The 18,069-nt window shown below is 42.8% G+C and overlaps 1 protein-coding gene across 1 annotated transcript in view; it reads right to left on the reverse strand.

Annotated features, from left to right (window-relative positions):
• OTOGL (otogelin like) overlaps positions 1-18,069 on the reverse strand; it is a 332,429-nt gene that overhangs the window by 17,818 nt on the left and 296,542 nt on the right. Inside the window, exons 52-53 of the mRNA XM_077262892.1 lie at positions 6,862-6,981; positions 1,517-1,562 (exon numbers count right to left, since the gene is read on the reverse strand). Of these exons, the coding sequence (XP_077119007.1) occupies positions 1,517-1,562; positions 6,862-6,981 (166 nt within the window). The remainder of the gene's footprint in view (positions 1-1,516; positions 1,563-6,861; positions 6,982-18,069) is intronic.

The raw sequence follows: 18,069 nt of genomic DNA on the forward strand, positions 1-18,069 counted from the left end.
AGCAGAGACCTGATACAAAATTCATTAATATTTTGAACTGTTTATAATTCCCTCCACTTGACTAAAGCCCCAGTACAAGATGCTGAAAAACAGCCAAAACATAATGTTGCCTCCACCATGTTTCAATGTGGGTATGGTGTTCATTTGATGGTGTGCAGTGTTGGCCAAACATATCTTGGAATTATGGCCAAAAAGTTTCATCTTGGTCTCATCAGACCATAACACATTTTCCCACATGCATTTGGCAGATATGATGAAGGTTTTAGCAAAATCTATCCGGGCTCCGATGTTTTTCTTTGTAAGAAAAGGCTTCCATCTTGCCATCCAGGGAGATTGGGAAATTGTTGTCATATGCAGTACACAATTAGTACTTGCCAGAAACTTCTGCAGCTCTTTTAATGTTGCTCTAGGCCTCCTGGCAGCCTCCAAGACTAATTTTCTTTTTGTGTGTTCATCAATTTTTGAAGGACTAGGTAATGTAACTGTTGAGCCAAATTTAAGCCACTTCTTGATGACCAGCTTCATAGTGTTTCATGGGATATATAATTAGAAAAACATGTTATACCCTTCTACCGATGGATAACTTTCAAGAATAAGATCCTTTTGTTGTGTAAAAAACTGTTTAAAGACTGTGGCTTTTACTGAAAAATGCAACTGAAAATCCTACTGAAACAGCTAAACCTTATATGGGGCTAATCAGAATCACATTAAATACTGGCAGTTGTGTAATGATTACTATTTAACAGTAAATGTTATCAGCTAATTCTGAACACAACCACATCCCAAATTATAAGAGGGTGCTCACATTTATGTAACCACATTATTTTAATTTTGTTATTTTTATTTCCTCACATAAAATGATTTCAGTTTGTTTTTCAAGGTGGAAAAAGCTCTGGAATGATTCTTTTTTGGCATGATTTACTTTACATGGCAAAAACACAGCATTTTAACAGGTGTGTGTAAACTTATATAGACTCTTTATCCAATATATATAAAAAATGTTGATGTTTTTGCACATCTATTAAATTGTACTAAGGTAGTGATGGTATTTTTTAATTTGCTGAACTATTATCATAGAGTAACAATAAGATGAGCTTTCACCAAGTGGAGAACTGTGCTGAATGTAGCCTCAATATTTATACCTCTATAGCTATTGCTTTCGATTCGTTGGCTGAATATTTTGGAGTTCCAAGTCTAAAATTTATATTGGCTTGTAATAGTTATAGCTTTTTGATTCACACTAAATTTAATGTGACTCAGATATGTGCTATTGCCGCTTCTCTGTTTTTTTCAGGGAAAAAGTTATACTCCAGAACAGTGAGGTTAATTCATTCACCAGGTAGTAAGCCATGAAAAAGCAAGGCCTGTGAGTGCTAGTGGTTAAAGAAATAAAACTTGATTAGAGTGGCCGTTGCATGCTTCTTCCCTTTCTTATGTCCCAGCAAGTGAGTTAAATAAACCACAGCTCTCCAATATAAAGCATAGACTAGCATACAATGCAGCTTTGTGCACTTACATATCTTGCAGCAGCCATCATTATACGTCTGTATAGAGCCTCCATTCTAAAAGTAAATGAAAACGGCAAATCAAAAAATAATGTGCTCAACATTGATTTTCTTAATTTTAAAGCAGATTTATTAATTTATTGCAAAGTTCAAAAATAGGCATGGCACAGGCCAATTATCTTTTGAAGTTTTTAGTCCATCAAGAAAACGGGGAACTTAGGGGTAAGGTTTCTCCTTGTGGAAAGTAACATGCCAGGTATGGCGTTTCAGTATGAGGAGACTTAAATGCCTTGTATGCTCCTCTGGGAACCTAAATATGCAAATTGTCTCTTCAGAGAGGAAGAACTCTAGTGCCACCTATTAGAAGTAGCAATCCTGCAAGTTATTATTGACCCTTTAACGAGCCTTGAAATATGACCTATGATAAAAGCCAAATCAGATTCTCAATTTGTAGACACAGTGTTTTGAGGTATTACCCTCACCAGTACAAAGTATGAGATCGGATTTAGCTGGGTGTTAAAGGGTCAATAATAACTTGTTGGATTGCTACTTCCAATAGGTGGCACTAGGGTTCAAGTCCTCTTCCTCTCTAAAGATACAATTTGCTTATTTATTTTCCCTGCGGAGGATGCAATGTGTTTAAGTCTGCTCATACTGGTATTCCAGATCTGGCATGTCACTCCCCACAAGGAGAAACCTTACTCCTTAGAACCCAATCTTACCCTTTCACCTATCCAAATCAGATCTCATACTTTGTACTGACGAGGGGAAATACCCCCGAAACACTGTGTCTACAAATTGAGATTCTGATTTGACTTTTATTCTAAGTCATATTTCAAGGTCAATTATGATTTGTAGAATTGCTACCTCCAATAGGTGACACTAGAGTTCATGTCCACTTCCTCTCTGAAGAGAAAATTTGCATATCAAGAAAACATAAATTCAATGACCTTTGGGAAGACAGGAGTGCAAAACTTCCTCCTTGCAGAATACAACACCTGTAGAAGCATCCCAAGAGACATGAAATAGCCATACCGGAGCTCTCTGTGGCCAAAAAGCTCTCCAAGCCTGTTGACCCCAATGGACAGGGGACTCATGCATTTTTAATGGAATACAAGCTTCAAGAGATTACTAGTGAGTGCCGTGCCTATTCTCAGACTTTATGCTACCTATTTTGTATAAAATCCTGGTCTATTTATCACATATGGATACTGAGCACTACATATTGAACTGGACTTATTAAACTTAATTGGCATGGTATAGCACCTACCTTAATCTGTCTCAATTACGAGTACACTTAAGAATTTATTGAAGTGTTAAGTTAGTACGAGAATCTGCACCTATGATTTCCAATTAAGACATAACACAATACTCACTCTTAGATATTATTATTAGTGATGAGCGAGTGTACTCGTTACTCGAGATTTCTGAGCATGCTCGGTTGTTCTCCGAGTATTTTGGGTGTGCTCATAGATTATGTTTGTGTTGCCGCAGCTGCATGATTTGCGGCTGATAGACAGCCTGAATACATGTGGGGATTCCCTAACAAACAGGCAATCTCTGCATGTGTTCCAGTTGTCTAACAGCCACAAATCATGAAGCTGCGGCAACACAAACATAATCTATGAGCACACCCAAAATACTCGGGAGATCACTCGAGCATACGCCAAAAACCCGAGTAACAAGCACACTCGCTCATCACTAAATAAACAATAAAAAGGGCTAAAAGGCATCTATTGAAATTATAAAATGTAATAGATAAGTCCGGTGGTATTTCTAATATCTATTGCTAAGTGTTCATGAGTTGTAAAAGTGTCAAGATCAGGAATACCAAAACTTATAATACTCAGTTAAGTTTAATTATTTTTTTCATAAGTTTCCATGAAGAATTACTTAAAAAATGTTTCAACATCATCTTAGGGAATACAGTTACGATATTTGCTAGAATAGACTTATCAGGAGAGCTAACAGGGTTTTTTTTTGGAGTAATGGATACAGAAGATTGGACAGCATTCAGAAAATTGTGGTCCTATCTTGCATAATTGGTAGTTTGTAGAATCTTATTTCGATTAACATAGATATTTTTAAAGGTGTGGTCCAAAACTGAAATTGAGTCTAATACTAAATGTCTGTGTATGTTATGTAATAATCTAATCTGTTTTATAAAATACTTTGATTAAAAATGTCCTATCGTTTTCTCACTGCTATATCTATCTGCTTTAGTTTTTTAATTATTTTATTCCTGTTTGGTTATGCCTTGTTTGATAACCCCAAGTGCATGCTGGGATACTCAAAATAGCCATCATGGGGAAGAGGCTACGGTAACTTAAGCAGCCTCTTCCCCCACCCTAAAATAAAACATCATAAGTGATATCCATTTTGGGGGCTGGGTTAGTCCCTGCTTGACTGAGCTTGTATCAGTTGTCAATTCTGACATATGCTTATTAGAATCTTGTCATGTGCAATATTCTTTATAATATTCAGTGATAGCGCACTCCCTCACCGACTCTGATGATAAGTGACGAACCGGCACTGTCAGTGCGCTTTGTAAGGAGAAAATCCAGCGAGCAGAGACTGGCCCTGCAAGTGATGTCATTAACCCCTTTCTGTCATCCGACGTAATAGTACGCTGATGTCAGACTCTCCCTGTTTGGTGCGGCTCTGGTGCTGAGCCCGCACATTTCTGGGCACATGTCAGCTGATATATACAGCTGACATGTGCCCACAACAGCCACAGGTAGAATCGCGATCCACCCGCGGCTGTTAACTAGTTAAATGCTGCTGTCAATCTCTAAGGCTGCCATCACACTACCAGTATTTGGTCAGTATTTTACATCAGTATTTGTAAGCCAAAACTAGGAGTGGAACAATTAGAGGAAAAGTATAATAGAAACATATGCACCACTTCTGCATTTATCACCCACTCCTGGTTTTGGCTTACAAATACTGATGTAAAATACTGACCAAATACTGCTAGTGTGACGGCAGCCTAACAGCGGCATGCAACTTGTGCTTCAGAGAAGCGAGCTGGAAATCCCTCCCATCATCTCCCATCATTGACTCGGGTCACCGATGGATTGGCATGACAACCAGTGGTATCCAGCAGACCTCTATGGTTGTCACTGCCAGATTGCTATGAGCGATGCCCGGTAGTCGGTACTCATAGCAAGTGAGCATTTCTGCTATATACAGGCGATCTGATCATCGCCTGTATGTAGCAGAGTCAATCATAGTAGTGCAGCTTCTAGTCTCCCATGAAGACTATTCAAGCATGCAAAAAGTAAAAAAATGTTTAAAAAACATTTCGCCCCATTCAAAATAAAACAATTAAAATAAATCAAATATACACATATTTGGTATCGCCGTGTTTAAAATCGCCCAATCTATCAATATAAAAAAAGAATTAACATGAACGTTAAATGGCGTAACGAGAAAAATAGTTAAAACACCAGAATTACTTTTTTGGTTGCCGCAGCATTGCATTAAAATGCAAGAAAGAGAGATTAAAATATCGCATTTTCACCAAATTGTATCATTAAAAACATCCGCTCGCCATGCAAAAAATAAGCCCTCTCCCAAACGCAGGTCACGAAAAATGGAGACACTATGGGTCTTTGAAAATCGCGCAATTTTTTTAAACAAACTTTAGAATTTTTCAACACTTAAATAAAAAAGATCCTAGACATTGTTTGGTGTCTATGAACTCGTAATGACCTGGAGAATTATAATGGCAGGTCAGTTTTTGGCATTTAGGGAACATGGGAAAAAAAAACAACAACTGTGAGATTGCACGGTTTTTGCAATTTCATTGCACTTGGAAATTTTTCCTGTTTTCCAGTACATGATATATTAAAACCAACGTTCTGCAAAAAACAAGCCCTCACATGGCCATTTTGACCAAAAAATAAAAAAGGTATGGCTCTGGGAAGAAAGGAAGCAAAAAATGAAAATGCAAAAGCAAAAATACCTCTGGTCATTAAGGGTTTAAAGTATAATATAAAAAGAGATTCGATTATTACATTAAATAAATAAACAAACATTTATGATTAAAAGAAATGTTAGCATGTGACTACACTTTTAAGTATTTTTACAGCCCCAGAAGGCTATGGGTCATGCACTGCAATTAATGTAAAAGGAAAGCCCTAGAGAAAATAGAAGGGGAGGAAAAGTTTATATATTGTGACACTGTGACAAATTTGTAGCTCTATAGATGCCTTTAATGGTTACTGTAACTTAAGGTACCTTCACACTAAGCGACGCTGCAGAGATACAGACAACGATGCCGATCGCTGCAGCGTTGCTGTTTAGTCGTTGTGTGGTCGCTGGAGAGCTGTCACACAGACCGCTCTCCAGCGACCAACGATGCCGAAGTCCCCGGGTAACCAGGGTAAACATCGGGTTACTAAGCGCAGGGCCGCGCTTAGTAACCCGATGTTTACCCTGGTTACCAGTGTAAAAGTAAAAAAAAAAAAACACATACTCACATTCCGGTGCCCGGCGTCCGCTTCCCTGCACTCCTCCTGCATCCTGTGTCAGCGCCGAACATCTCCGGCATCTCCCACAGAGCACAGCGGTGACGTCACCCCTCTGCTTTACGGCCGGCACTTACACAGGATGCAGGAGGAGTGCAGGGAAGCGGACGCCGGGCACCGGAATATGAGTATGTGTTGTTTTTTTTTAACATTTACAATGGTAACCAGGGTAAACATCGGGTTACTAAGCGCGGCCCTGAGCTTAGCAACCCGATGTTTACCCTGGTTACCAGTGAAGACATCGCTGGATCGGTGTCACACACACCGATCCAGCCATGTCAGCGGGAGATCCAGCGACGAAATAAGGTTCTGGACTTTCAGCAACGACCAGCGATCTCACAGCGGGATCCTGATCGCTGCTGCGTGTCAAACACAACGATATCGCTATCCAGGACGCTGCAACGTCACGGATCGCTATCGTTATCATTGTAAAGTCGCTTAGTGTGAAGGTACCTTTACTTCCTACAACTGACAACATGAAAATCGGTTCAGGAGCATTGCCAGGTTTGTAAATTTGATTTAATTTGCATCAGGGATAAATAATGTGTGAAATCTAGACTTATTGGCGGTGCTTGAGGACTGGCATTTAGTAACACTGCCATTTGTATGGCGATTATTTCTTATAAAAAAAAAGTAATAAAAACAATCTGGACAATCAGTGAACCCACCTGTTGGATACCTCTTATTGAATGCTAACAATCAGCTGTAAACATCAGTACTTTGCCGAATCAAAATAAAGAACAAATTACATTTTGGATGTCCACAGCTCATTTACTAGTGTTGTGGATTAAACCATGCATGTCTTTAATACTGAAAACACAAACCTTTAGACATTCACTGCTATTAAAAGGAGGGCAGACAACACTAGAACCCAGAATCATGGCACCTACAGCGGTCTTTGCGCACTCATACTTGGTGCAGTTAGAAATCCATGAATCGTCCACCTATAAGACAAATCAAAAGAAAGTAAACTTTTTTTTTAGTTTCTTAGCTAAGATGGATTTTTATTATGTTTAGTATATAGATAAGTGAGGTATATTATACACTGCATGTAAAAAATAAAACTTGTGTAACGTAATATAGTTGCTTTAGGGAAGAGACACACTGCCGTATTTCTCATGCGAGAATCGCATTGTAAAACTCCTACTGGCTGTCGGCTCTCCTGACCTGAGCTTAACAGCTGCATAGTAATCCATTATGCTGTGTTGCTCAGGTCAGGAGAGGTGCCAGGCCAGTCTGTGCAGTGTGATGCGGTTATCGCAAGAGTTATACGGCCCTCTGACTCTGCCCTTATAGTGAATATCCATCTATGTAAACTAGAGTTTAAAAATTTATAATAATAATAATAATAATAATAATCATAAAAAATTATATTTTTAGTATATTAAAATAGGAATTTATGGATGATGAATAGCATTGGATATGTTGGAAGATGTTCCAAGCATATAAGCTAATGGAAAAAAAAGATGTGGCCAAAGCGTACAGTTGATATACAAAGTCTACAATTAAAATGTCAGGTTTTTGCTGTGTAAAAAAAAATCACACTGAGAAGAAAAATTTCAGAATTTTTTCCATCTTTAATATCACCCATATTCTGTACCAATTCTGCATGAGAAAACAATTAAAGCATGCTGCCAGTATCTCCGATGATTGGATCATGTGCATCCTTACAAGTTTATGGTGTCACAGGTTTACCGCAACCGAGAGGAGCCAGAAGACCGCAGCGTCTGATTTCTCCTACTCCTGCACTGATTAGAAGTAGGGTTGAGCGAAACGGAACGGTCATTTTCAGAAATCGCCGACTTTTAGGCAAAGTCGGGTTTCATGAAACCCGAACCGATCCTAGTGTGGGATCGGCCATGCGGTACACGATCAGAGCGCCAAAGTCGCGTTTCGTATGACGCTGTTACCGCCGTTTTTCATCCAATGAAGGAGGACGCAGAGTGTGGGCAGCGTGATGACATAGGTCTCTGTCCCCACCATCTTAGAGAAGGGCATGGCAGTGATTGGCTTGCTTTCTGCGGCGTCACAGGGGCTATAAAGGGGCGTTCCCACCGACCGCCATCTTACTTCTGCCGATCTGAGCATAGGGAGAGTTTGCTGCAGTTAGTCAGAAGCAGGGACAGAGTTAGGGAGGAAATATAAACCCCCAAACCGCTTGTGCTGGAGCGATTTTCACTGTCCCACACCACCTTTTTGCACAGGGACAGTGGAGGTCGTATTTTAGTGCAGCAGCTGCATAGCTGTGTGCACGGTGCTGTGCAAACCAACTGCTTTTTTCAAAGCAAAAATCCTGTTGCTCCTTTCTGCACAGTTACCTGTCTTGTTTATTTGTCCACACTTTTTTGTTCTGAAGTCCTTTTTATTGCTGCCATACTTGTCCTGAGATCATTGTAGGGACTAGGGAGCGTGTTATTGCAGTAATTTTTTTTTTTTTTTTTATAATAATTACAGCCACTTTCTGCCACGTTCATAGTGTTGTGTTATACCACTGTGCCAGAGTTGTGGTTCAGTGTCTCCCCCCAAAAGTGAGATAGTATTTCTCACACAGTTTATATTCTGCAGTACTGCTTGTGTGTCATATATCAGGCAGCCACTTTCTGCCACGTTCATAGTGTTGTGTTATACCACTGGGCCAGAGTTGTGGTTCAGTGTCTCCCCCCAAAAGTGAGATAATAATTCTCACACAGTTTATATTCTGCTGTACTGCTAGTGTGTCGTATATCAGGCAGCCACTTTTTGCCAGGTTCATAGTGTTGTGTTATACCACTGGGCCAGAGTTGTGGTTCAGTGTCTCCCCCCAAAAGTGAGATAGTATTTCTCACACAGTTTATATTCTGCAGTACTGCTTGTGTGTCATATATCAGGCAGCCACTTTCTGCCACGTTCATAGTGTTGTGTTATACCACTGGGCCAGAGTTGTGGTTCAGTGTCTCCCCCCAAAAGTGAGATAATAATTCTCACACAGTTTATATTCTGCTGTACTGCTAGTGTGTCATATATCAGGCAGCCACTTTCTGCCAGGTTCATAGTGTTGTGTTATACCACTGGGCCAGAGTTGTGGTTCAGTGTCTCCCACCAAAAGTGAGATAGTATTTCTCACACAGTTTATATTCTGCAGTACTGCTTGTGTGTCATATATCAGGCAACCACTTTCTGCCACGTTCATAGTGTTGTGTTATACCACTGGGCCAGAGTTGTGGTTCAGTGTCTCCCCCCAAAAGTGAGATAATAATTCTCACACAGTTTACATTCTGCTGTACTGCTAGTGTGTCATATATCAGGCAGCCACTTTCTGCCAGGTTCATAGTGTTGTGTTATACCACTGGGCCAGAGCTGTGGTTCAGTGTCTCCCCCCAAAAGTGAGATAGTAATTCTCACACAGTTTATATTCTGCTGTACTGCTAGTCTGTCGTATATCAGGCAGCCACTTTCTGACAGGTTCATAGTGTTGTGTTATACCACTGGGCCAGAGCTGTGGTTCAGTGTCTCCCCCCAAAAGTGAGATAGTATTTCTCACACAGTTTATATTCTGCAGTACTGCTAGTGTGTCATATATCAGGCAGCCAGTTTCTGCCACGTTCATAGTGTTGTGTTATACCACTGGGCCAGAGTTGTGGTTCAGTGTCTCCCCCCAAAAGTGAGATAGTATTTCTCACACAGTTTATATTCTGCTGTACTGCTAGTGTGTCGTATATCAGGCAGCCACTTTCTGCCAGGTTCATAGTGTTGTGTTATACCACTGGGCCAGAGCTGTGGTTCAGTGTCTCCCCCCAAAAGTGAGATAGTATTTCTCACACAGTTTATATTCTGCAGTACTGCTAGTGTGTCATATATCAGGCAGCCACTTTCTGCCACGTTCATAGTGTTGTGTTATACCACTGGGCCAGAGTTGTGGTTCAGTGTCTCCCCCCAAAAGTGAGATAGTAATTCTCACACAGTTTATATTCTGCTGTACTACTAGTGTGTCATATATCAGGCAGCCACTTTCTGCCAGGTTCATAGTGTTGTGTTATACCACTGGGCCAGAGCTGTGGTTCAGTGTCTCCCCCCAAAAGTGAGATAGTATTTCTCACACAGTTTATATTCTGCAGTACTGCTAGTGTGTCATATGTCAGGTAGCCACTTTCTGCCACGTTCATAGTGTTGTGTTATACCACAGGGCCAGAGTTAGGGTTCAGGGTCTCCCCCCAAAAAATGGAGATTCAAATTCTCACACAGTGTATATTCAGCTGTACTGCTAGTGCGTTGTATATCAGGCAGCCACTTTCTGCCACGTTCATAGTGTTGTGTTATACCACAGGGCCAGAGTTGGGGTTCAGTGTCTCCCCACAAAAGCAAGTCATCTTTCAGGCAAGCTACGTGTCAGCAGGGGAAGGTGGGGCAAAAGAATGTGAAATCCATGATTGGTTAATTTAAATGAAGGTTAGCTAATCAACATTTTTGTTAGCCAGACGTGTCCTTTTTTCGGTCAGTATTGAACCAGCAGCACTGAACACTCTTTCTGAAAGCACACTGACAGCAGGGCAATCGAGGTCCTGTAATCCATATTCTGGCAATTCAGGCCAGGTGTCTAGTTTAGATGCCCAGTAATCAAAGGGGAATGACCTGTGAGGGAGAACATCGATAAGGGCGGAAAAGTAGTTTGTAACCATACTGTACAAATGCTGTCTCCTGTCAATTTGAATCGATGCAGCTGTCCCTGTCGTGTCAGCGGTCATTGCGAAATCATTCCACAACCTTGTCATAAAACCCCTCTGTCCAACGCCACTTCGGATTTCTGCACCTCTTGCACCTCTGCGATGTTGCCCCCTGCAGCTCGTGTGAGAACCATCACCGCCGCTGTGTGCTGGGAATGCCTGAACCAAACGATCTACAAGAGTTGCTTGTTTGGTAGCCAATATTTGACCTAGGTTCTCATGTGGCATGATATTTTGCAGTTTTCCTTTATATCTTGTATCCATGAGGCAGGCCAACCAGTTGTCGTCATCGGTCATCATTTTAACAATGCGGGGGTCCCTTTTTAGGATACGCAAGGCATACTCAGCCATGTGGGCCAATGTTCCAGGAGTCAATTAACTGTTTCTGCTGGGTTGAGGACCACTTTCTTGCAAATCAACATCACAAGTGTCCCGCAATAAACCTGTACCAGACCTTGCAATGCCACCAGTTTCTATTGCCACCTGAGAATCATCCTCCTCCCATACATATTCATCCCCATCATCCTCCTCCTCATCCTCTTCGTCCGCCAATTCGTCCTGGACAGTTCCCTGAGCAGACAATGGCTGACTGTCATCAAGGTTTCCCTCCTCCTCGGCTGCAGACGCCGGCTCTTTAATGTGCGTCAAACTTTGCATCAGCAGGTGCAAAAGTGGGATGTTAATGCTTATGATGGCGTCGACCACTGCACACCAGACAACTCCATGTCTGCCATCCAAGTGCCTGCCCGTGTATCCTCCCACAAATAAATTACAGCACACCTCTGTTTGCACAGCCTCTGAAGCATGTGCAGTGTGGAGTTCCACCTTGTTGCAACGTCGATTATTAGGCGGTGCTGGGGAAGATTCAGTGATCGCTGATGGTTCAGCATACGGCTGGAGTGTATGGGCATCTGGCAGATGTGCGAGCAAAGTCTTCGCACCTTCAGGAGCAGGGCTGGTAACTTTGGATAATTTTTGAGGAAGCCCTGCACCACCAGGTTAAAGGTGTGAGCCAGGCAAGGTATGTGTTTCAGTTCTGAAAGGGCTATGGCAGCCATAAAATTCCTTCCGTTATCACTGAATACCTTGCCTGCCTCAAGATGTACACTGCTCAGCCATGACTGAGTTTGTTGCTGCAAGTACTCCACCAGTACTTCCGCGGTGTGTCTTTTGTCGCCCAAACACTTCATTTCAAACACAGCCTGCTGACGCTTACCACTAGCTGTTCGATAATGGGACACCCCGTGTGCAACACTGGCAGCTGCAGATGGAGTGGTAGGGCGACTGCGCTCTGTGCACGAGCTTTCGCTTCTGGAGGAGGAGGAGTGGCAAACGCCTTATGCCAACTGTTTCCTTAGACTGTGGGATAGGCTGAACTGTCCCAGTATGGCTGCCCCCTGTGGACCCTGCATCCTACACATTAACCCAGTGCGCCGTGATGGACACGTAACGTCCCCCGCCATGCCTACTGGTCCATGCATCTGTTGTGAGGTGCACCTTTCCACTGACTGATTGCCTCAAGACATGGACAATGCGGTCTTTGACATGCTGGTGGAGGGCTGGGATGGCTTTTCTCTCAAAGAAGTGGCGACTGGGTAGGTCATAGCGTGGTACTGCGTGGGCCATCAGGTCTTTGAAAGCTTCGCTTTCAACCAACCGGTAGGGCATCATCTGTAATGAGATTAGTATAGCAATGTGGGCGTTCAAATCCTGTGTACACGGATGAGAGGATGAGTACTTTCTTTTCCTAACGAGAGTCTCTTGTAGGGTGAGCTGGACTGGAGAGCTGCATATGGTGGAACTAGCGGTGGTGGTGGTGGACATGGCAGATTGAGAGAGAGTTTGTTATGGTATTCTTGTTGTTGGCCTACATACAGTCTTTCCTACCAATAACCTTGTGATTCCCTGACTGCTTTGGCCTTACAACGATACCTCCACATTTGCTGCTGGTGGTGTCCTAACCGGTGGGCTTACAGTGAGGGAAGCAATGTAGCATTGCTGACTACCTTCATTCCGAGCAGGTGTACCAACGGTACGAGACATTTGGTAGTTAGTTCAGGCTTGCAAGTGCATGCTGGTTAAATGTCTAAGCATTCACGTTGTATTTAAATTTTGAAGATTCTTCTCTCTGCTAAAGGTCTTTGAGCATTTCTTACAGATAACTTTTGACTGATCATTCTGATCTTGGTTAAAAAATTGCTACACTACACTCTTCCTACTATCGAAAACCTTTTCAGGCATTGTGCGCTGTGCTACTTTCACCGAATGGCCATGCTCTCCTAAAACTGTTTTTGTTTTTCGCAAACATTTTTGACCTGATACGGGCCTGCCAGATGACAGCTGTTGCAATGTAGATGGCTGCTGCGGATCATCCTCCTCCGCTTCTGAGCTAGTGGCAGTGGCACCCTCTTCCCCCAATGGCTGCCAATCTGGATCAACAACTGGGTCATCTATCACCTCCTCCTCAATGTCATGTGCACCTTCCTCAGTGTCACCGTGTAAGGTGCTATAGCGTTCGGGACAGGGCACCATAGTCTCATCAGGGTCACATTCTGGCTCAGCAAACTGCGAGGGCAATGTAGTGATCAGAGTCAATGGAACAGCATCACAATGTAGCTGTGGCTGTGCATCAGTGCACTCCATGTCCGATTCTTCTTGTAATTGGCAGTGTACAATTTCCCTTTCTAGCCCAGGCACAGTATGTGTAAAGAGCTCCATGGAGTAACCTGTAGTGTCGCCTGATGCATCCTTCACTTTTGGTTTGGGAGAAGGACACAAGGAAACGTCTTTTTCCTGACCGGGAGCATCCACTGACGACTGGCTGCTCTTACATTTAGAACTTTGGGAAGAGGGGGCGAAAGAGCTAGAGGGTGAGACAGCAAGGAAAGACAACACTTTTTCCTGCTTCTCCGGCTTTAAAAGCTGTTTTCCTACTCCCAGGTAAGGGAGCCTTCGAGGACTTGTGTAGCCAGACGATGACACAGGCTGAACACCTCCAGCCTTAGGTGCTACTGTGCTTTTGCCACTACCACGAGATGCAGCACCACCAGCACCATCTGTACCAGCTGGCAACCCCCGCCCACAGCCTCTTCCACCAGACTTCCTCATTTTTTTTTGGGGGAGACACTGAACCACTACTCATATTACACCGTCGTAATATGAGGGACCCTGTGCCAGTACCGTCGCCCACGAGAGTGTTCCCCCCAACTTGAACAGTGCTCTACCACTTGCAATACTACCTCTCCCAGCTCCACCACTGTGCAGTCTGTGCGGTTAAAACCTTAAATGGCACTGCCAATACGAATTATTTGAAATGATAGATGATAGTTAAAATATACAGGGGCCCTGGCCTCCATTTAATACTTTGCGCCTACTACCACTGTCTTTATTATTTGGGCGTAATAACGGTGTCTGCCGCTGCTTCTTTTTTTTCCTTCACTGAACAAAGCTGAACTTCAACTGTTGTCCCGTTTCAAATATTAAATTGCATTTGGCCTACTTGTTGGGTTGGGCCTAGTAACATTGTCTGCTGCCGCCTCTTGTTTTCCTCTACTAAACAAAGCTGAGCTTGAAGCTTCAGGCTTTCGGCCTGTAACAACAATATGAAACTACATTTGGCCTAGTTCTTGGTTTGGGCCTAGTAACGTTGGCTGCTGCTGCCTCTTGTTTTCCTCTACTACACAAAGCTGAGCTTCAATCTTCAGGCTTTCGGCCTATATTTAGAATATGAAACTGCATTTGGCCTACTTGTTTGGTTGGGCCTACTAACGGTGTCTGCCGCTGATTGTTGTTCTCCTCCACTGAACAAACCAATGCCGCTTGTTTACTCCTGTTACCAATTTTTAACAGCTTTTAGCCTACTTTTTTTTATTTTGGGCCTATATCTGTGTTTCCTCCTCATTCCTGTCCATTGCCCAGCCACTGCTAGATGAGTCTGCTGGTACATTGACACAGACCACTACATTCCCCTTGCACTCTACACAGCCTGAATCTGACCCTGCTGAAACTCAGGTTCCCCTTCCCGCATACTATACCACCTTACACGGGGACAAAGAGGAAGGTGCAGATGAAAGTGCAGGTTCCTTCAACAGGTGGGGGGGCATACTCATTGGCGACGTCACTGGCACAGGGCCCCTCATAGTACGCAAAAGTGTCTCTGCCAGTGGGAGGCTCCCCCGCCGTCAATCACTACGCCGTACTTTGAGGGGCCCTGTGCCAGTGGCAATGCGAACGAGTGTGCCCCCCCTGCTTGCTCAGGATCACAGCACTTGCAAAGTTGAAATACTTACCTCTCCCTGCTCCACCGCCGTGACGTAGTCCGCGTTTCCTGGGCCCACGAAAAACTTGTTCCAGCCCTACTCCCCCCACAACTGTTGCCAAATGACCCCCAAATTTTCAATGGCTAACTATTATAAGGTAAATTAAGATTGACAAGCTTAAGTAACAAGAATTGATGTTTTTGGCATTAAAATGGGCTCTGTTGGTGTTTTCCTGTCCTCCACTCACTGCCGACTTTGATTCTCCATTGACTTGCATTGGGTTTCGTGTTTCGGTCGGATCCCCGACTTTTCGCAATAATCGGCCGATTTCACCCGACCCGACTTTTGACAAAGTCGGGTTTCGCGAAACCCGACTCGATCCTGAAAAAGTAAATTTCGCTCAACCCTAATTATAAGCACTTCTCCTTCATACTAAATGGTGTAAATTTATTTTTTTGCAGTACAGGGGTTTATCTGCTCATCTCAGAAGTCCTGGAAGCTTTCCTGCGTTAAGGCTCTCAGCTGTGCACTGTTAGCCACTTCCATCTCCTAGCTAGCTTTTGCTGCATGGCTGGAAGTTGGTGGTGGTTACTATTGGAGAAGGCATTTGGTGGATTTATCTTTGACCATTGCTAGGTTTTGAGTGTGTGATTATTCCCTTTCTTCCCCTGCTTTGGTTTAACCCCATCCTCCACTCCCTGGAGCATTCCTCTGTTGTCTGAGTGAGTATATTTGTATGTTTGGCATTTTTCATTATCCCTGTTCATATTACATTGTTACCTTGTTAGTCTGGTTAGTGTATTATGGTACACTACAGCTCCCATCTTCACTGTGTGTGGGAAGGGTACAGACTGAGAGCGGATTCAGGAGCTAAGGCAAGGTATGTGGCCCCGTCGTCTTCACCCCCGGAGAAGGACATGCGGCGTGTCTTTCGATACCGCAGAAGGTTAATTTCTCATGTGGAGAGTCTCCGCAAATTTCATCCATAGAATGTATTGAACGTAGGTGAACACATGCGGATTCACCTGCATTCAATAGATGCCAAAGCTTTGGACGCAACGAACATGTGCTGTCCCCAAAGCGCTGCTACTGTGGATCGTATGTACCTGGTCTGAGGGTGAGCATATTTATGCAACCACTTATTTTAGTTCTGTATTTTTCTTTTCCACCAGAAAATATTTTAGATTAAAAAATAAGTTCACCCCATGAATCAATAGCTTGTAGCATGCAAGAGTTAAACCTTGCAGCATGCAAGAGTTAAACCTTGCGTGACCAATCAGGGGGCTCCAGCCTGAATAGAGTTCCTGCTGTTCATGTGCGCCTTATGTCTAATGTGATGTTCCGCTGCCTGACCTCAGAGACATGCCGTTGTAAGAGACTTGCTGTGCCACTAATAATTCCTGCACACCTGCCTGAGAGGAGCACCATTGTTGCCACCCCATTAGTTTCCTGCTGTGTCAGTATGAATCTTTGAATGGTATATCATTTAATTTGGTTGCTGGTAGGGAAGAGCGGACCTGTGGATGTTTGGGTTTGTCTGGTTCAGCCAAACTGTAGTCCAACGTTTGGTTCGGGGATCAGATCTTGACCGTGAACCCAATAGAAGTCATTGGGGCCCAAATTTGGTGCTGCAAAATGGTCGTATTAAGAGCTAGGGGCTGCAAAAGGAAGCAAAATGGGGCCCAAGATCAGGACAATTGCTCTGTAAACAAATGTGGATAGGGAAATTACTTTAAATAACATAGAATAAAAACATATTAATCTTGAACCAGGAGAAGAAATAAGAGGTAGCCAACACAATTTTTTTTTTATAGGTGAATTACTTTACAATAACATAGAATAAGAAAAAAAAAACAATCTTAAGCCAGAAGGCGGAGGTCCAAGTGGAGGAGGAGGTAGAGGAGAACATGGTGGTGTAGGACGTGGCGGTGAAGGTGGAAGAGGTAAAAGAGGAGGTAGCCAACACTGTTTTGTTTTTTTAACCCCATAGCGATAGAGACAACTTTGTCCTTAATTACCAAGCCAATTTTCACAATTCTGACCATTGTCACTTTATTAGGTTATAGCTCTGGAACGCTTCAACGGATCCCACTGATTCTGAGACTGTTTTTTCATGACATATTGTACTTCATGTTAGTGGTAAAATTTATTTGATATGACTTGCGTTTATTTATGAAAAAAATGGAAATTTGGCAAAAATTTTGCAAATGTTGCAATTTTCAAACTTTTAATTTTTGTGCCCTTAAATCAGTCATATCGTACAAAATAGTTAATAAATAACATTTCCCACATGTCTCCATTACATCAGCGCAATTTTGGAAAAAAATTTTTGTTAGGAAGTTATAAGGGTTAAAAGTTCACCTGCGATTTCTCATTTTTACAACAAAATTTACAAAACCATTTTTTTAGGGACCACCTCACATTTGAAATTAATTTGGAGGGTCAATATGACAGAAAATACCACAAAGTGACACCATTCTAAAAACTGCACCCCTCAAGGTGCTCAAAAGTAAACCACATTCAAGAAGTTTATTAACCTTTTAGGAGCTTCACAAGAACTAAAGCAATGTGAAAGGAAAAAATGAACATTTTACTGTTTTCCCCCAAAAAAATTACTTTGGAGCCAAACTTTTTTATTTTCATAAGGATATCAGGAGAAAATGGACTACAAAATTTGTTGTGCAATTTCTCCTGAGTACGCCAATTCCACATATGAGGGTACCAGCCACTGTTTGGGCGCATGGCTGGGCTAAGAAGGGAGGGAGCACCATTTGACATTTTGAAAGCAAACTGGCTGGAATCAAAGGCAAGCGCCATGTCGCATTTGGAGACCTCTGATGTACCTAAACAGTGGAAACCCCCCAATTCTAACTCCAACCCTAACATAGCCCAACCTCTAACCCTAATCCCAACCCTAACCCCAACTCCAACACCACCCTTACCCCAACACCCCAACCGTAACCCCAACACAGATGTAACCTCTCACAACCATATCCCCAACACAACTCTAACCTCAATGCAACCCTAACCCCAACACAACCCTAAACCCAACACAACCCTAACCCCTAACAAC

Source organism: Ranitomeya variabilis, chromosome 5, assembly GCF_051348905.1.
Source record: "Ranitomeya variabilis isolate aRanVar5 chromosome 5, aRanVar5.hap1, whole genome shotgun sequence".
NCBI classification, from domain to species: domain Eukaryota; kingdom Metazoa; phylum Chordata; class Amphibia; order Anura; family Dendrobatidae; genus Ranitomeya; species Ranitomeya variabilis.